The sequence below is a fragment of the Strix uralensis genome, chromosome Z (assembly GCF_047716275.1).
Source record: "Strix uralensis isolate ZFMK-TIS-50842 chromosome Z, bStrUra1, whole genome shotgun sequence".
Lineage (NCBI taxonomy): Eukaryota > Metazoa > Chordata > Aves > Strigiformes > Strigidae > Strix > Strix uralensis.
In genome coordinates, this window is record NC_134012.1 from 90933125 (window position 1) to 90951989 (window position 18865).

At 65.6% G+C, this 18865-nt stretch overlaps 2 protein-coding genes across 5 annotated transcripts; one reads left to right on the forward strand and one right to left on the reverse strand.

The window, feature by feature from the left end:
* Positions 1-2208: 2208 nt before the first annotated feature.
* NPR2 (natriuretic peptide receptor 2) lies at positions 2209-13883 on the forward strand. The gene is made up of 22 exons (XM_074855320.1): positions 2209-2941; positions 7896-8095; positions 8181-8294; positions 8573-8708; positions 8794-8888; positions 8977-9109; positions 9222-9306; positions 9407-9527; positions 10032-10106; positions 10275-10352; positions 10491-10595; positions 10864-10935; positions 11013-11172; positions 11245-11400; positions 11478-11646; positions 11759-11905; positions 12086-12209; positions 12339-12407; positions 12498-12672; positions 12763-12861; positions 12962-13053; positions 13226-13883. Exons 1-22 carry the CDS (start codon positions 2209-2211, stop codon positions 13286-13288), a joined length of 3201 nt encoding a protein of 1066 aa, XP_074711421.1. The 3' UTR covers positions 13289-13883.
* Positions 13884-14518: 635 nt separating this feature from the next.
* SPAG8 (sperm associated antigen 8) lies at positions 14519-17382 on the reverse strand. Of its 4 annotated transcripts, XM_074856268.1 has the most exons (8): positions 17357-17382; positions 16538-16752; positions 16319-16387; positions 15331-15505; positions 15185-15230; positions 14942-15056; positions 14752-14814; positions 14519-14669 (listed from the first exon to the last, which is right to left on the reverse strand). In XM_074856268.1, the coding sequence occupies exons 2-8, from the start codon at positions 16721-16723 to the stop codon at positions 14535-14537; spliced, it is 789 nt and encodes a 262-aa protein (XP_074712369.1). In that variant the 5' UTR covers positions 16724-16752; positions 17357-17382; the 3' UTR covers positions 14519-14534. The 4 variants fall into 4 exon arrangements, with proteins under 4 accessions (XP_074712369.1, XP_074712365.1, XP_074712368.1 ...); XM_074856264.1 differs by having other exon boundaries at positions 16319-16752; XM_074856267.1 differs by having other exon boundaries at positions 16319-16752; positions 17321-17362.
* Positions 17383-18865: the final 1483 nt, after the last annotated feature.

Below are 18865 nucleotides of genomic sequence, written 5' to 3' on the forward strand. Positions count from 1 at the left end.
GTGGTCCCTGATGGGACCATCACCATGCCCAGCCCCGCAACCCACAGGGAAGCCTTTCCAGACCCCTCCAGCTTCTCCTTTCCCGCCTATACTCGCTGCTGGTGGGATTTCACCGTCCTGCGGCAGCACCGTCCTCCAGCTCAGGCACCGCTGACGGCTCCGTGCCGCAACCAGGCCGGGGTATTTATAGCCGGCAACCCAATCCCCCCAGCTCGGGTGTGCTGGGCTGGGTCAGCTGAGCTCCGCGACCCCACAACGGGAAGGACGTGTCACTTGTGGCAGGGACACTGCAGCGAGAGGAGCCGTGATTGCCGGCAGCCCCAGCTGCGGAGGGACCCGTGCCGGGGCACCCTGGGGTGCCATGTCTGCAGCTCTGCTCTGCTCTGGGGGCCTGCCCCAAAACCCAGGAGGGGACAGGGACCCCCTGCCCGCTGCTCAGTGCACTGTCCCTCCTACATCCCATCCCCGCAGGACCTGACAGGACCAGCAGTACCTGCAAGACCCACGGGGTGCCCGTGCAGCCACTGGACTCCCCCCTGTTCTCCCCTCTGTGTCCCACACGTGCAAGTTGTCCCCCCATAGCTCCGAGACGTGGGGCAGGGACAGTCAACACACACCCACACCCCTACTCCCACTTCCCCCGCCCCACTCCCCCCCCCCCCCGCCCGGCCCGATGGGAGCAGGCAGCAGACTGGGAATGCGAGGAATGCACCACAGGCATGCTGCCCCCACCGAGCCCCCCCCCCCCCCCGCCCCACCGAGGCCCCCTCTGCAAATACAGGGCATCTCTGTTTTCCCCAGGGCTGGGGCAGCCCCACATGGCAGCCCCACATGGCAGCCCCACATGGCAGCCCCCCATGGCAGCCAGGGCAGGCATCCCCTCGGGTCCTTCCCCAAATGCCCGGGGAGGACTGGCAGTCCCCTTTGCCCAGGTTATCACACCCCCACGGCGTCCTAGGAGGGGGGGTTGCACAGGGTTCCCTGCCCCAGAACCAGCCCTTGCCTCCCAAAGCGCTCCCCTGTGCTCCACGGGCTGTCCCCCCACCCCCTCTGCTCCCCTCGCAGCCCCCCACCCTCCTACCCCACCACCCCACTGGCCTATGTCCCATAGAACAGGGGTTGGAGCATTAGAACCCACCGTGGTGACATGCCCGCTGCCTCCAGCCTCCCGGCATCCCCTGCCCTCAGCCCCCCCTGCTTGCCCACCCCTGCCAAGCCATGTGTCGAGCAGGGACAGGCAGCAGGGACACCAGATCCCTGTGGGACGGGAGTCCCCACTCGCACCCTCCGCTGCTGGGGGGACGTCCTGGGTGTCAGGGACATCTGGATCCCCAGGGCACCCCGCTTCTCAGGGCCCAGCTCCCCAGTTGCCCCCCCTGCATCCCAAATCACCAGGGACCTCCCCCTCCGGCCTCAGTGGGGATACCCACACCCAGGGCACTGGATGTCCCCCCAAAGAGGGCACCCCTAGAGCCAAGACCTCCCCCGAAATCCCTGGTGGGGACACTCGCACCCAGGATGGCCCCTCCCCTGTCAGTCGGCTGCACCCCACAGCCGTGTACCTCCTCAGATCCCCCCGCCATGGGGACACCCCTCTCCAGGGCACCCCTTTGCCAAGACCCCATCTCACACACCCCCTGCGCCCCACTGCCCAGGGCCTTCCCCAACCCCTGGCAGAGACCCTCAGAATGGGGCATCCCCTCCCCATCCCCCAAGCCAGTGGGGCCCCCTAGAACCTGGGTCTCCCCTCCCCAGAACCGAGGTACCCCTTCCTGAACCCCCCACCCACTGGGCACACCCCGAACCCGGATGCTCCCTCCCCAGCTCCCCCTCCCGGACCCCCCGGTACCGGGGCACCCCCTCCTCAATCCCTCCCAGCTGGGGGAGGGGGGGGGCACGAGACCCGCAGAGCCCTCCCCTCGCCCCGGGGAACCCCAGAGCCCTTCCCCTCTACCGGGGACACCCCCGCCCCCCTCCCCTCCCTCCGCACCGGCGCACCCCTCCCCAGCCCCGTTCTTTGGGGACACCGCCCCCGCCCCGCGGTGCCGCCCATCCCCGTGCCGTCCGGTCGGGCGGCGAACGGCGGCAGAGGGCGCTGGCCGGCCCGGGGCGGTGCCGCCGGGGGGAGGGCGGGGAGCGGCGGGGCGGGGGGCGCGGCGGGGCGCAGGAGCCGCGGGCGGCGGCCGGGCGGAGGAGCCAGCGCGGCCCATGGCTCCGCCGCTGCTGCCGCTGCTGCTGCTGCTGCCGGTGCTGCCGGTGCCGGCGGCGGCGGGAGGGGGGCGGCGACGAGCGGTGACCCCCGACGGGACGGTCGCCAATTTGACGGTGGCGGTGGTCCTGCCGGAGCGCAACGTGAGCTACGCGTGGGCTTGGCCGCGCGTGGGGCCGGCGCTGAGCCTGGCGCTGGAAGCGCTGGAGCGGGGCGAGCCGCCGCTGCTGCCGCGGCCCTTCTCGGTGCGCGTCGAGTTCATGAGCTCGGAGCTGGAGGGCGCTTGCTCCGAGTACGTGGCACCGCTCAACGCCGTGGACCTGAAGCTCTACCACGACCCCGACGTCCTTTTCGGGCCGGGATGCGTTTACCCCGCCGCTTCCGTGGGGCGCTTCGCCTCGCACTGGCGGCTGCCGCTCATCACCGGCGGGGCGGTGGCGGCGGGTTTCAGCCGCAAACGGGAGCACTACAGCACGACGGTGCGTACCGGACCCTCGGCCCCTAAACTGGGCGCCTTCGTCTCCCACCTCCACGCCCACTTCAACTGGAGCGCCCGCGCCGTCCTCCTCTACGTGGACCGCAAGACCGACGACCGACCCTACTACTTCACCGTCGAGGGGGTCTACCAGGAGCTGCAGGACGGCAGCAACCTCACCGTGCGCCACCACATCTACTCCCCCGACGAGGGCGGCCCCGACACCGCCGTGCACTTCATCAAGGCCAACGGGCGCGGTGCGTGGGGCGGCGCGGCGTGGGGCGGGGGTGGGGGTGGGGGGGGGGGGCGTGGGACAAGGCTGAGCGCCCGCGGAGAGGGGGAGGGGGGTCGCGGAGCGGGCTTCCTGCGGGGGAACCGCGCAGGGCTCGGGGAGGAGGTAAGATCCTCCGCGGGGCACAGCGAGGGGCGGAGGATGCGGTGGGATCCGTGTGGGGCACAGTGGGGGGGCGGGGGTGCTGTTTGGCACACGTAGGGTACAGCAAGGGGCTGGGGGTGCGGTGGGACCTGTCTGGGGTGCAGTGAGGGGACTGGGGTGCTGTGGATCACACGTAGGATACAGCAAGGGGTTGAAGGTGCAGTGGCACCCATCTGGGGTGCAGCAAGGGGATGGGGTCACAATGAGACCCACGCAGCGAGGGACCAAGAGCACAGTGGCACCCATGTGGGGCACAGCAAGGGGTCAGGGGGGCAGTGAGACCTGTCTGAGGCACAGCAAGGGTTTAGGGGGCCACTGAGATCCATGCAGGGCACAGAAAGGGGCTAAGAGGGCAGTGAGATCCGTGTGGGGCACAGCAAGGTGGGACACAGTGGGATCCCTGTGAGGCACAGCACCAGGCCAGGGAGACAGTGGCACCTTTGTGGGGCACTGTGAGGGTCTGAGGACACGGCTGGGACCTGTGTGGGATGTAGTGAGGGGCCAAGGACACAGTGGGACCCGTGTGGGGCACAGCAAGGGGCCAAGGACATGGTGGGACCCATGTGGGGTGCAGCAGGGGGCGGGCAGAGTAAGACCCGTGTGGGGCACGGCAAGGGGCCGGGGACACAGCGGGACCCGTGTGGGGCACAAGGAGGGGCCGGGGACACAGTGGGACCCGTGTGGGGCATGAGGATGGGCAGAGGGCACCATGAGACTTGTGGGGCATGGGGAGGGGTGGGCAAAACAGGTTGGATGTAGGGCACAGCGAGGGGTGGGCACATTTTGTCACAGTGGGGCTGGGGGAGCAGTGGGACCGGCACGGGGAAGTGGGTGCACAGGGGACAAGGCAGGACCTGAGAACCCCAGGCCACCCCAGTGCCAGTGGGGGGGTCCAGAGCCGGGGAGGGCACAGGGTCCCCCTCCCTGCTGCCCAGCCTAGTCACCCTGTGCTGGGGGAGAGCCAGGGTGGGCCCTCATCTTGGTCGGACGTGTGGTGTGAGCGGCACTGGGGCCACCCCACCATCTGCATTAGCAGGATTGGGGCCTCCCCGGGGGCAGGCAGGACCCAGCCGCCTCCTTGGAGGGTGAAGGTGATGGTGTGGACGTGGCCGTCTGAAGGGCAGCACTGGCTGTGGTTACGTGCCCCAAGCAGCCTGGTGCTGACATGCCGAGGCGGCCGTGCCATGCTCAGGCAGAGCCCCCCAGCCTGGCACCTGGGTGCCCCAGGCTGTGCCCGTCCCTGCTGTGCCCCAGGGACGGGGCTGGGGATGGCCCCACCCTGCCGATGGAGGGATAAATCAATCTGGTGCCTTGTGAGTGCCCCAGGAGAGCAGCTATATTGGGAGTGGGAGGAAATGGAGGGGCTTACGGAGGCAGCTGGAGAGCAAGGGCAGCCTGATGCTTTTTCATTATTGATGAGAGGGATGTATCGATCCCGGAGCCAGCCGCTCCACGATGCTTCTTAATGGATCCTGAGATGCTGTGTCATTAAGAAGGACATCGAGCTGGGGCGAGTGGAGCCAGATGGGCCAACGGGAGACATAGCCAAGGCTGTGTGGGACCAGGCTGGGGGCACATGGCTGGGGCGCCTTAGGGTGCTGGACTGGAGTCACTGAGGCTGGGCTGATGCCAGTGGGGCTGCGTCCACGGGGTTGGCCATCCCATGGTGGGCTGCAGGAGCTGAGAAGCTTGTGGCTGACCCTCTCATTTGCTTGGCTGAGGGGCTGGGATGGAAGGTCCCTTGTGTGTGCTGTCACCAGCCGTGGGGTGTAGAGATTTGCGTGGGGCAGGGGCAAAGGGCTGTGCAGGGAAAAAGGCTAAAATCAGCGAGTCCCGTCAACATTTCCGGCCTGGTGCCGTAAATCACCCCGATGGGAATCAATCCCTCCTAGTGCAGGCAGGGGGTCATGACCGCTGGGGGAGGCAGCCAGGCGTGGGCAGAGACCTGGGAGCCCTCTGAGCCGGGATGCAGGGGGATCTGGGCCCCTCTGGTGACAGCCCAGAGATGGGGGCAGGGTGTGGGGCTGAGTGCTTGGCCCCACAGGGATGGGTGCTCAGGGCTGTGATGCTGATGTTAGGTGCTTTCCTAACACGGGGGTATGGGGCAGGGAGTGGGGACCCTGCAAGTCTGTGCCAGGGGTGCCCACCCCTGCCTGGCATGGCATGGAGAGGGAAGCAGGAGCTTCAGTCACAGCCACGTCCATGTCCATGCCCTACAATGACACCACATGTCATCACTCTTGGCATCACCTCCCTTCTCCCAGGTGATAGTCAAGGGTTTGGTAAACTTTCCCTGGGGGAAGCTGCTTCCCTGCCCCACCATGTGACCCCAACGCTGCCGATCCCCAATGTTCATGGCTCTAAAGAGTGGGCACAGGGGGATGTGGGTGCATCGCCCTGTCATGTGTACGTCCACCTCGCACTTCTCATTGCCCCTCTCACCGGTGTCTGGGTGACGTGCAGAGGCCCACGTTTCTCCTGCCACTTGCAAAAGCACTGATATAATTAGAGCTGTGGTTGAGGGAATTACCAGAGCATCTGCCTGCAAAGCCCAGGTCCCCTGCCTGGGGAGATGGCTGGGTGCTGCCGCTGGGAGGGGAGTGTGTTTGGTCCTCACCCCCACAATACCCCTGGGCGTGGGACAGCTGCTTGGCCAGGGCAAGGGTCTCTGCACTGCAGTGCCCTGTGCTGGTGGGGCTGCTCAAAACTGGGATTTGCAGGGATTTGCTGCCTGAAATCAGGATTCGCTCTCAGTTTAGGGTTATCTTTCATCACGCAGGGCTCAGGCAGTGTCCTGCCATCCCATCTGCAGGCGCAGGGTCCTGCCCATCCCCTGGGGCTGTGCACTCTGCCTCCTGCATCACAGGCACCCCCTAAATAAATGCCTGGGGGTTGCATGCACCCCAGCCTCGCAGGACCGCATTCCCCTTGGCTTGGTGACGCTGAGGCTGCCTTTGGCCATTCGCTGACCCCCTGGGGGGTGCATGAACAGGCAGGGGTGCTGCTGGCCAGGCAGGAGGCTGCCAGCTGGAGGCAGCTGCCAGTGTCATGGAGAGCTTTGACCCTTTCCTTCTGCACAGCTCCTGCAACGTGTCCCCGGGGAGCCGTCCAGGCGCCATCGATCCCCTTGCTCAGTGGCCTTTGACCAGGCGGGCTTTTGCCGCCGCCGCCACGGGGGCCGACTGCACGGGGTGTCCCACCATCTGTCACCAGCTGTTGTGGCTCTCCAGCTCGTGTGGTGCCACGGGCTGCCTTTTCCTGGCGCCTGCGATGGGATGGGGAGGGTCCTGTGCTGTGTTCCCATGGAGGGACCCTCAGCTTCTGCGTGCCGGGGAGATGCTGAGCTGCCCATCCTGGCCAAGAAATTTGGGGACGGCACATTTCTGGGTGTGGGACTAGCAAAGTGAGGAAGCCAAGAGTGTTTATTTGAGGTATTGCAGCACTCAGAGGGAAACCATTTCAGACCCTGAAACGGGCTTTTGCTCATGCACAGCCCAAGCTGCTGTGATTTCCCTCTCCCCCATGCCCAGGAGCAGCTCCCCACATCACTGTGGGTTCCCCGTGCCCAAGGTGGCTCTGCTGTGTTTCTTCTCCCACCCACGGGCTGCCTCTCTGCCCCTGTGGGTGACCCTGTCAGCCCTCCTGCCTGCATGGCTGGGTGCCCTCCAGCAGCAGAGACCCCATCCCAGGGCAGGAGCTTCCTTGCTGTCCCCAGCCCTCTCCCCGTGCTCCATATCTGGCTGGGGTGCTGGGCCCCATGCAGAAGGGCTGTGTGCTGGGGCCAGCGCCCGAGCGTGACATTCCTCCAGCACCCGCCGCCGCCGCCGCCGCCTCCTCCGTTGCTCAATCCTGGGTTCCCAGCCAGGCTGGCTGGAGCAGGGGCCCTGGTTTTCCGGGGGGAGGGAGGAGGCAGTGGCAGGATCCTCAGCAAGGGCAAGGAGGGCCCCTGCTCGGGGGGGTTTCGGACACTCTCAGGCACCCGTCCCCACGGCCTGTGGTGCTCTGTGCCAGCCCCACACCAGCCCCACGCAGCACGCCGGGTGGGCATCCCATCAGAGCTGGATGAGCTCCCAGCAGCAGTTGGGGGCATGCGGGACGGCCAGACGGGGCCCGGGCACCCCCTTGCCGTGTGGGTCGCACCAGCGAGATGCTCTGTTTCCAATTAACGCCGGCGGCCGCCGAAGGTGCTGGAATCCGGGAACCTGCGCATTCCTGCCGCAGGGCTGGCCGGCTGCGAACCCAAACATGGGTTTGTCCCATTCCCCAGCCTGAGTTCCCCAGGGGCCTCTGGAGCACAGCCCCGACGCCTCTCCCGGCCCCCCCCGGCCCCTGGCTTGGGCTGATGGGGAGCAGCTGGGGAAGATGATGGGGAAGACATCCCATGGGTGGCTTTTGCTGGAGCAGGGTGCGCATGGATGCTGGAGCAGGGCGCGTGGGGTCTGTGCGTGGGGTGTCTGCCTCATATTTTTGAGCAAGGGTTCCCCTGTTCTCCTTTACCCCTTCACCCCAAGGTGGTTGATGTGGCAAGAGCAGGTCAGGGACAGCGAGGGCAATGGGGCTGAGTGGGCTCTGTGTCCCTGGGGCATGTGGCACGAGAAGGTGGTGAGCCAAGCACTGCCCCATCCGCCTGCTCCATCCTCCCCTCAGCCACCAACTGTGCCCCTGGAGTTGCTCTGCCCCATCACCCCAAGGGAAAGCAGCCCTCCCCACACCTGCGTGGGGTGCCCTGGGGTGGGGTGGCATTGCCCACCTGACGCCCCACGTCTCGCCGGCAGTGGTGTATCTCTGCGGGCCGCCGGAGATGCTGCAGCAGATCATGCAGCTGGCACAGCGGGAGAACCTCACCAACGGCGACTATGTCTTCTTCTACCTGGACGTCTTCGGGGAGAGCCTGCGGGGTGACTCTTCCCATGACCCATTCAAGCCCTGGCAGCAGAGCCCAGGACAGGACTCAGGGCTGCGCGAGGCTTTCCAGGTGAGCTGTGCCTGCCTGCCTGGCGATGGGGACCTCCTTGGCCTGACCCCGTTGTGTGATCCGAGGTGTTGTGCTCGGTTTGCAGATGGTACTGGTGATCACCTACTATGAGCCCCAAAACCCTGAGTACCAGCACTTCCAAACCCAGCTCATCCTGCGAGCGAAGCAGAAATTTGGGGTGCAGCTCAACTACTCTCTGGTGAGTGAGTCCCTCTGTGTGATGGGGTGGTGGGGACCCTCTCCACCGGGCTGTGGCACCTCACCAGGATGCAGAGGGTGGGACATGGCCACAGGCAATGCCAGAGGGGCTGTCTCTGGTGGGAACAGCCACAGGCACTGCCATCCCCGTAGAGTGTGTGTTGGCCTCGGAGTGGGGTTATGGGCCCATGGGTGGGTGCTTGGCCCTGGTGGGGGAGTCCTGGGGCTGGGTTGCTCCTGTGCACATGGCTGTGGGGGTGCTGATGTTCCCCCCGGCAGATGAACCTGGTGGCGGGGTGTTTCTATGATGGGATGCTGCTGTATGCCATGGTGCTGAATGAGACCCTGCGGGAGGGCGGCTCCAAGAAAAATGCCACCCACATCATCGAGAAGATGCGGGACCGCAAGTTCCAAGGTAATGGTGGGACAGGGACAGCTGGGTGCTGCAGGGACAGTGGAAGCCGGTCCCTGTCCCACCTGGGTCTTGTTTCTTCCCGCAGGGGTGACGGGGCTGGTGAGCATGGACAGCAACAATGACCGGGACACCGACTTCAACCTATGGGCCATGGGCGACCCTGAGAGCGGACAATATGAGGTGGGGGCCGGCACTGGGATCCTTCTGGCAGCTGGGGGTGGGAGATGGGATGCTGGGGGCTGGGGTGGCTGAGCTCTCTCTGCCGTAGGTGGTGGGACACTATTCGGGTGTGGAGAAGCAGATCCACTGGCTGGGACGACCCATCCCCTGGGTGAAGGGGGCCCCCCCCTTGGACAACCCACCCTGCGTCTTTGATGTGGATGACCCCTCCTGTGATAAAAGTGGGTGTTCTGGTCCCCACATCCCTTGGTCCCCAGCACCTTTCCATGTGGGTGCATGGCAGCCTGGTACCTGTGGCTAGCTGGCCACGCTGACATCCCCTCCTGCCTGCAGCCCCCCTCTCCATGCTGGCCATCGTGGCTTTGGGCACCGGCCTCACCTTCGTTATGTTTGGCATCTCCAGCTTCCTCATCTTCAGGTCAGTTGGGGCTGGGGGAGCCTCTGCCTGGTGCCCTCAGCCAGGTGCGGGGGCAGACAGTGCAAGGGGCATGGGGGCCTGACCCCCATGTGCCCCCCAGGAAGCTGATGCTGGAGAAGGAGCTTGCCAGCATGCTCTGGAGGATCCGCTGGGATGAGCTGCAATTCGGGAGTCCTGAACGGTACCATAAGGCAGCAGGCAGCCGGCTCACCTTGTCCCTGGTGAGAACTGCCAGCCTGGGGGCACCACCCTCCTCCTGCCCGTGCCCCTGCGCTGCATGACACTCCTCCCCTGTTGATCCCCTATGTGTCCCTCCATCCCCTACAGAGCCACAGCCCCACACAGCACCACACAGTTCCCCATCCCCAGTAGAGCCACGCTTCATCCGTCCCCTGCGTGAGTCTCCATCCCCTGCAGGGCCACTCTTGATCCATCCCCTACACAGCCCTGAATACCCTACAGAGCACCATACCTCATCGAGCCTCTACGTGGCTCTCCATCCCCTACACAGCCACACCTTATCCATCCCCTACCTCCCCTGCAGCACACCATACCTCATCCTATAGTCTTCACCCTCCCTACAAGCATGCAGAGCTTGTCCTGACCCTTCAGAGCTTGTCCTGCACCATCCCCTGCACAGCCCTGGATATCCCTGCCCTGCTCCATTGGTGTCTGTCACCCCCCCGCCCGAGGGTCCCCATCCCTAACCCCTTCCTTCCCCGCAGCGTGGCTCCAGCTACGGCTCCCTGATGACCACCCATGGCAAGTACCAGATCTTTGCCAACACAGGCCACTTCAAGGTTAGTGCAGCAGGCAGGGAGCTGAGCTCTCTTCCTGAAATCCCCCCGCTCTGTTGGAGTGCTCCCCCTTGGCTGCACCCCAGCCCTACAGAATGCTGGGACCTTCCTCCCCTCCCCAAATCTGCCCGATGTGTGCTGACCACTTCTTCTCTCTTCCTGGTACCCCAGGGCAACGTCGTGGCCATCAAGCACATCAACAAGAAGCGCATCGAGCTGACGCGACAGGTGCTCTTCGAGCTGAAACATGTAGGTTTGGGGTCTGGGCCGGGGTGGGCACCCTTCTTGGGGGTGCAGGGACTGGTCCTAGCAGTGGGGGGGGCTGGTGAGAGCAGCAGCCTGTCCCCTCTGAGCTCAAGCCCATCTTGGCTCCACTTCCACCTCCAGATGCGGGACATCCAGTTCAACCACCTGACCCGCTTCATTGGAGCATGCATCGACCCCCCCAACATCTGCATCATCACCGAGTACTGCCCACGGGGCAGTCTGCAGGTAGGGGGGCTTGGGGGCACCAGGGGTGACACTTAGACATTCCTGGTGACCCTGCTGGGCTGGGTGTTGAGGACAGGACTGTAGATGCTGGTGGCCACCCAAACCCCAGATGACTCACAGCAGAGCTGCCCAAACAGGCATCAGAGACTGGTGGAGGGGAGGGGGTGGGTGCTGCAGAGCCCCCCCGCAGCTGGGTGCTTGGTGAGGCTGGTGCTGGTGCCACCATTCCCTGGGTGCTTGGCGGGATCCACTCAATATCCTGCCTCAGGATGTCCTGGAGAATGAGAGCATCAACCTGGACTGGATGTTTCGCTACTCCCTCATCAACGACATTGTCAAGGTACCCAAGCGAGGGGGATGAGGGGCTGGGGGAGGTGCCTGAGAGATGTCCAGCTTCACCATGTCCATCCGTCCCAGGGAATGGCCTTCCTGCACAACAGCATCATCGGCCACCACGGCAGCCTCAAGTCATCCAACTGCGTGGTGGACAGCCGCTTTGTGCTGAAGATCACCGACTATGGGCTGGCCAGCTTCCGCTCACCCTGCGATGGCGAGGACACGCATGCCCTCTATGCCAGTGAGTGCCTGCTCAGGGGCACTGGGGGATGGGGTGGCTCTGCCTCACCACCCCATGGCTGTGTCCCACCAGAGAAGCTGTGGACAGCCCCGGAGCTGCTGCAGAAGGGGCGGCTGCCCACCCCCGGCATGCAGAAAGCTGATGTCTACAGCTTCGGCATCATCGTGCAGGAGGTCGCCCTGCGCAACGGACCGTTCTACATCGAGGGCATGGACCTGAGCCCCAAAGGTGAGGGTGGAGGGCAGGGAGGGTGGTCCTGTCCCCACAGGGGTGGTCCAGTGCTCACCATTGGCCACCCCTGGCAGAGATAGTGCAGAAGGTGCGTAATAGCCAGAAGCCCTTCTTCCGCCCCTCCATCGACATCGGGGTGCACAGCGAGGAGCTGGCAGTGCTGATGGAGCGCTGCTGGGCGCAGGAGCCGGCCGAGCGCCCCGACTTCAGCCAGATCAAGATCTTCATCCGCAGATTCAACAAGTGAGTGGCTGGCGGGTGGGGAAGATGGCCCTGGGCAGGAGCAGGGACAGCCATGGGGGCAGTGGTTGGAGGGCATCTCTTCCCACGGTGTCAGCTGCCTGCACCCCTGCAGGGAGGGCAGCACCAGCATTCTGGACAACCTGCTGTCACGCATGGAGCAGTATGCCAACAACCTGGAGAAGCTAGTGGAAGAGCGGACACAGGCCTACCTGGAGGAGAAGCGCAAGGCAGAGAACCTCCTCTACCAGATTCTGCCCCAGTGAGAGGGGGAGAGATGGGAGCGTGTGGGTCTGGGGGTTGGCATGGGGTCAGCGTGCACCCGCTGCTGTGCAAGCATGGGGTCCCTTGCCAGCTCTCCATGCTGGTGTAGGGCATGGGACACAGGGGGAGCAGGAGGTTTGGGGTGGGAGCCCACCACCATCCCCCCTGTCCTCACCAGCTCCGTGGCGGAGCAGCTGAAGCGTGGGGAGACAGTGCGGGCCGAGGCTTTTGACAGCGTCACCATCTACTTCAGCGACATTGTGGGCTTCACCGCCCTCTCGGCAGAGAGCACGCCCATGCAGGTGAGAGCAGGGCTGGGAGGCCACCCCCTCTGTGGGGCTGGCAGCAGGGTTCATACCCCGGCAGTGCCGTCCCTCGGGCTGGGGGGACATGCCTACTCCCAGCCCCACACACACCCTTCCTTCATCCAGGTTGTGACGCTGCTGAATGATCTCTACACTTGCTTCGATGCCATCATCGACAACTTTGATGTCTACAAGGTGAGGGGGGGGGCGTGAGCAAGTGCAGCCCCCCGAAGTGAGGGCGGACAGCGAGGAGCCTGGGGTGTACCCGCTCCCCTGACCCTGCAGGTGGAGACCATTGGGGATGCCTACATGGTGGTGTCGGGGCTGCCGGTGCGCAACGGGAAGCTGCATGCCCGTGAGATCGTCCGTATGGCCCTGGCCCTGCTCGAGGCCGTCAAAACCTTCAAGATCCGGCACCGGCCCAATGACCAGCTCCACCTGCGCATCGGCATACACACTGGTGAGCCCTGGCGCCAGCCGGCACTGTGGCTGGGGGATGCTCGCCTGCCCACCCACCCTACAGCAGCTCTGGGCATCTCTGTGCCCGCAGGTCCTGTGTGTGCCGGAGTCGTGGGTCTGAAGATGCCGCGGTACTGCCTGTTCGGGGACACGGTGAACACCGCGTCCCGCATGGAGTCCAATGGCCAGGGTGAGCCATGGGGCTGGCAGCTGGGGTCTGCTCCAGTGCCATGGGTCATGCCCCACTCCTGGACCCACCCATGTCCTTTTTGCTCCTCTGTGCCACCCAGCCCTGAAGATCCACGTCTCATCCACCACCAAGGAGGTCCTGGATGAGTTTGGCTGCTTTGAGCTGGAGCTGCGCGGGGATGTGGAGATGAAGGTGAGAGCATGGGGACCCTGGTGGAGTGCCAGCCCTTCCTGCCGCAGGGGCAGGCACATGATGGGTGGGTGTGTTGGGGCTGGGAACCCTTGTCCCCCTTGGTGCTGGGGATGGCACTCAAGAAGCAGCACCAGGGGTGGGGAGGGTCTCAACGCCCCCCTCCACCCCCCAGGGCAAGGGGAAGATGCGGACATACTGGCTGCTGGGTGAGAGGAAAGACCCCAAAGTCATCTGAGCCCGGCGGCAGTGGCAGAATCCCCAACCCCAATGGGGCCACCATGCTTCCCAGCGCCTGGCCCCCTGGGATGCACCGGCACCTCCCCTGTCACTGCAGCCCCCCACCACCACCACAGCCCCCCTGCTTCAGCAGGGCTTGGGCATGGGGGGCCGGCGGCCATGGCACCGCCTGACCCCCTCCATCGGCACCAGCAAAGCCCACCTCCCCCCGCAGCCTCTGCTGGAGGGGGGGAAATCTGGCCCCGATCCAGCCCGGGGAGGACCCCCTATCCCCCAACTCTTTGGGGTCCTGCCACCCCTGCCCTCTTCCCCCGCGGCTCAGCTGGCTCTGAGCCACTCCCCGGGGCCTGGCTGCCCCGCAGGGCACTTTGCCGTCTCTTCTCAGTACCTGGCCCCTGGCAGAAGTTGTGCCTGTGTCACCCCCTCCCCGGGGCAGGGGGGAAATGGGGGCTCCTGCCAGGACTGACCCCTTGGCCAGGACAGGCTTCAGTGCCGCGGCTCCCCCCCTCCCCAGTCTCCCCCTCCCCTGTATATAGCCCCACCGGGTCATGTAAATACCCCCCCTCCCCCAGGTGTAAATATAGGAGTCGCTGCAAACTATTTTGTTGAAATACAAACTTCCCCAAATCCCTCTGTCCCCCGACCTCTGCTTTGCTCTGCCCTGGAGCGCCAAGCGGGGTGGGGAGCTGTGGGGGAGGACCCCAACATCGAGCTCAGCCTGGGTGGGGGACGGCTGCCTGGAGCATCCCAGAGCATTGTACCCCAGGGGTCCAGCTGCGGCGTGGGGTGGGGGTGCGGGGACGGGGAGCCAGCAGCGGCTGGTGAGGGCTCGGGGCGGTGCTGGGAAGGCACCGCCGCGGCGGGGTTTGCTTTGGCGTGAGGACTGCGGTGCGTTCCTCTGAGCTCATGCTCTGGCCATGCTGCTGCCTCTTACTGGAAGCCACCTGTGCCTGGCTACAGGGGGCCACAAGTCACCCGCTTCGGGTACCGGGAGAGGACACGGCCTGGGGGATGGGGCTGTGCCAGCTGTTCTCCCTCCCTGCCCAAGGAGGGAGGCTTGGGGCCATGGCATGTTTTGGGGCAGCAGTGACTTGCAGAGGGGCTGGAGGGTGTCCCCACGCCTGAGCTGCATGGCCCTACAGGGATCAGGATGCCAGGGACATGGTGTTCCCCCTCCCAACACCCAGCCTGAGGACAACCCTAGGACGGCAAAGACGCTGGGACCACCTGAGCCCCCCTGCTTTTTATTGCTTTTGGGGCCTGAGCTGGCTGCTCAGGGGAACACAGGGCAGGGGCTGCTCTAGGTACTCGGTGATGGGAGTAGAGAAGGCTGCATTCCTCCGAAAGGGACTGTCCCCGCTGCGGATGCTGGTGACACCCTGGAGGGGAGGGAAGCGGAGAGGTCCCTGTCGGCAGCCCAGTCCCCTGGGTGCTGCCAGGGCAGGGTGCCAGGGTGCTTACAGGCAGTCGGTGGGCTTGCTCCAGCCAGAAGCTGCAGGGCTGCTCCGTGCAGTAGTTGTGGGGCTGCAGGTGGAAGCAATGTGACAGTGGGCAGGGGGGACAGCATGGCCAGGGGGGACACAGGAGCCTTGCAGGCTCCCTGAGGGCTGCTGCAAGCTGGGGGCAGGGGGGTGCTGTCCCCTGCCTGTACCTGGGTGGTGGGCAGTGGCATGAACTGGCAGCCCCCAGCGTGGTAGTCCTGGTGTGTGGTGGAGACCGACTCCATGGGCATCCGTTGGGGACAGATCTTCTCCAGCATCTCCTTCCTGCCAGAACAGACCCTGCACCCCTCAGTGCTAGAGTCTCCCCCCACCCCGGGCAGGCACCCGCAGCAGGGTCCCCTTGTCCGGGGCATGGCTCCAGAGGTGGGTGGCACGCAGGGGTGCGGGCTTGCCTGTATTTCTGGTAGAGCATGGACTCCAGCATGGCCTTCCGCTGCCCTGCAGGGAGGAAGGTGCCATCAGCCCCGCAGCTAGGATCCCCTTGCTGCCTTTTGGGGGGGGTCACACAGCTCGGAGGGGTGAGGGGGCTCAGCCTCACCTCGCCCCAGCAGCAGGGCCCTGTGTGGCAGGCGGTAGGTGTCCTTCGTGGTGCTGCTGTCGGTGGGCCAGGAGAGGAGCTGGTGGACCAGCAGCCCATGGTGGCCATGCCGGTAGGTGAAGCCCTCGCTGCCCGGCTCCCACCCTGGTATGGAGTCCAGGTGGTTCGTGGCTCTCTGGGGATGAACAGTGGGAGCTGCGGGAAGGGGGCAGGAGCCCATCCTGCAGTGGCCTCTGCCCACTCCTGGCTTTTAGGCTTCTGATAGTCCCATGGGGCTCTGGGCAGGGTTGGGAGGTGATGGTGAGTCACCCCCTCCTGATGAGCATCCGCAAATTAGGGGCACTGCCCCATACCTAAGGACATGTCACACAGGCAGGTGCCTGACACAAGCCCTGGGAGCAGCTGCGGAGGCACAAGCTGCAAAAAGAAGGGGACAGTGCTACCAGCCAACTCCCCGGGAAAGCTGGAGCTGGGGTACCTACAGCTTGGGCAGGGCTGACCTCTCCTGCCTGCCCAGGGTCAGCCAGCCTCATACGTCTGCCCCAACCCCTGAGTGCCCAGGCTGCCCTACAGCTGGGCAAGCACCCTTACAGCACTTGAACAAACCGTGTTCCCCAGGCTGTGGCATGGTTTGGCTCATGTTCCCCCCAGCCTGGCTTGCCCAAGCAGGCATCCCCACATCCCTGCAATGGGCTGTGACACCCAGCTCCCGCTGCCCTAGCAGCAAGCTCCCCACTCCCCTCCCAAAGCCTTGCCGTCACTCCCCACATGCCTGCTCATGCTCTTATGCTATTGAATTTCATCCCTTTTCCATCCTGTTGGGCTCAAGGTCATCCAGCAAGCGCTAGCTAAGCCAAGGGCAGCTATTTAAAGAGAGAGGGCTGCCTAGGAGTGGAGGGTCTTCACAGGATCAGCACGTGGGATATGATGGGGCAGGTCTGGAGGGGCATTTCCCTTTATGGCTCCCTAGGCAGTCGTGGGGAGTTACCTCCTCCTGCCAGTTGTGGATCAAGCAGCTCCCCCGAGGCACCATCTGGCTGTGCTGCTCTGCTGGTGTCTGCAGGGAGGCAGGCAGCACTGGCACCACGATGGGGGGCACCTCGCTGGGGCAAGTCCCCGACTTTCCAGGGCAGGGCGGCTGCTCAACCCCACAGGGATCCTTCCCATCCTCAGTGGGTGGCACTGTGCTGGGCATGGCTGTCAGGACCTCAGCGGGCAGCTTGGCTGTGGCTGACAGCATCTCCTGGGGCACCTCAGCTGTGGCTGACATCTCCTGGGGTACCTCGGTCGTGGCTGTCAGTGTCTCCCTGTGGCACGGGAGCTTCTCCCTGAGCACCTCAGGCAGGAGGATGTTGCTCCTGAACATGCACGGTGGTGTCTCCCCAGGGCACATGGGACATGTATGGCCTGGTCAGAGCCACCCTGCAGGTGGGGACAGTCCCTGAGGAAAGGGGGTGGGGAACATCCTTCACACACCCCCCACCTTGCCCACCATGTCCTCAGCCCTCGTCAGTGTGGGCAAGGCTGAGGCTGGGGATCCCAGGTCCCTTGCAGTGTCACCCCCACCCCGTGGTGGGGGACAAGTGACTCCTCTCCCTTTGGGGGGCAGACGCAGTGCCTGCTGCTGGGTCTGTGCTCCAGAGGGGTCTCCCCCTCCATAACTCCCGGCTCCCCCCTTGCTCGCCCCCCTCCCCAGCAACATCCTCCCCCCAGTGTCCCCAGCCCAGGCTCTGCCCCCCAGTGCCACCCCCCCGCCCCGTGCCCCCCCCCCGGGGCCCTGCACCCCCAGCACCCCTTACCTTGGCTCTGCCCCTTACCTCCTCCCCAGGTGCGACCCCCCCCACCACGCCATGACCTCGAACCCCATCTTCTAATGCCCCCCTGTCCGCTCAATGCTCCCCAGGCTCTGCCCCCAACCCCCCCAGCCCCCTGCCCGGCAAATGTCTCCCTCGGGGGTCACCCTGAGGCCCTACACCCCTTAATCCCCCACCCTCGGGGGGTCTCGGCACCCCGGCGCCGCACTCACGGCTCCACGGCGCCTGAGCGGGGCTGACCCTGCTCCGTCTCCATGGTGACGGTAAACACCGCCCGCGTCCCGCCCTCGGCCGCAAGCTCATTGGTGGCGCCGGGTGCGTGCGCACCTCCCATTGGCGGAGAGCCTGAAGGGGCGTGTCATGGCCCACCCCGGGGCGGGGCCAATGGGAGGATTAGCGTGGCGGGGCGTGGCAGGGGGCGTGGCCAAGGCAGGAAGTGGGGAAGGCGCATGGCGCGGGGCTGCGCCCAGGATGGGATCGGGGGCGGGGGGGCCGTGGGTCGTGTGTCCCCGCTCTTGGGCGGTCCGTGTCCCCCCCTCGCCCCGGGCTGCCTTGGAGCCGCCACCGGCGGGGGCCGGGGAGGAGCTCTGAGCCCAGCGAGAGGTCGCAGGGCCTGGCCTGGGGGCAGGGGTGGCCCCAGAGGCTCTCCGCCTGGGGCGGCAGGAGGGACGTGCCCTGCACTGGGCACCTGGGGACACGCCGCTCCCCGTGACTCGACCCGAGTGACGCCCCCTCGGGTGTGCCCCCTGCCCCAGGGACCCCCACGGCTGGGACGGGGCGGGGCGGGCCCGGTGCCTGGCTGCGCACAGTCGGTTCCCCCGCAGGTGTGGAGCCGCTCCCCTGCCGCCCGCCCTCGCTGGGCCCCCGGCCCCATCCCCGCGGAGGCCGGGCAGAAGAAGGGCCCTTTGATAACGCGCGGCATGCTCCGGCGCGAGGGCTGTTATTCCAGAGCTCTGCGGTGCGTGCCGCCGGGGCCACTGCGTGCTCGGCCCTGGGGGCCTCTTGTTTTTTCTGGCTGGGGATGTGCCCGGCCCCTCTGGCCTCGGCCAGCTGGGGCCCCCAGTGGGGACTGCTCCTCCCTCCGGGCGCTCGGCCCCACGCCAAGCAGGGGATCCTCTGAGCCCATCTGCCACGCAGCTGCGGGGAGAAGGGAGAGACGTGCCGCAGAGCGCAGGCTCTGCAAAGAGGGGCCCCTCCATGGTGGGCCCGCAGCAGCCCTGCTGCCGAACAGGAGCATCCCCAGATTCCCCGCCAGACACGAGTGGAGTTGTCCCCAGGGCAGCCAGCATGGGTGTCTGGGTGACACCGAAGGGACACTGAAGGCACCACAAGTAGGACAGGGATCTTGGCAATGACAGCCCTGGGGTGTGCACTCACTGTAGGGCAACCACAGGCCATTGCTGTGGGGCTGCAACCTGGCAGTATCACCGTGGGGCAGCAGCCCTGGAGCTGCTGGAGCACATCTGGCTGCCTCTCACCAGCTGACGCATCCCCCGCCGCGCCCCTGCCCGGCTCTTTTGGGAACTTGCGTCATTTGTGATAGTCTTTGGCTGAGGAATGAAAACAGCCGTTGGCCCCTGTCGTCCCCCCCACCCCAGCCCAACCCCGTGGGGCTGTGAGCGCTGTGCTGTCCCGGGGCTGCTCGGGGACTGACAAAATAAACCTGGCTCAGGAGGAAATGTGATTGCAGACGTCCATCCCCTGATCTCATGTGCTGACAC

Excerpts from the sequence above, each read along its gene's own strand:
- NPR2 (XM_074855320.1), top strand. The coding sequence starts at position 2,209 with ATGGCTCCGCCGCTGCTGCCGCTGCTGCTGCTGCTGCCGGTGCTGCCG. Across the intron at positions 2,942-7,895 it reads CATCAAGGCCAACGGGCGCG|TGGTGTATCTCTGCGGGCCG; the intron begins GTGCGTGGGGCG and ends TCTCGCCGGCAG. Across the intron at positions 10,596-10,863 it reads GCCCACGGGGCAGTCTGCAG|GATGTCCTGGAGAATGAGAG; the intron begins GTAGGGGGGCTT and ends ATCCTGCCTCAG.
- SPAG8 (XM_074856264.1), bottom strand. The coding sequence starts at position 16,723 with ATGTGCCCTGGGGAGACACCACCGTGCATGTTCAGGAGCAACATCCTC. Across the intron at positions 15,231-15,330 it reads GGCCCTGCTGCTGGGGCGAG|GGCAGCGGAAGGCCATGCTG; the intron begins GTGAGGCTGAGC and ends TCCTCCCTGCAG. Across the intron at positions 15,057-15,184 it reads ATGCTCTACCAGAAATACAG|GAAGGAGATGCTGGAGAAGA; the intron begins GCAAGCCCGCAC and ends CTGTTCTGGCAG.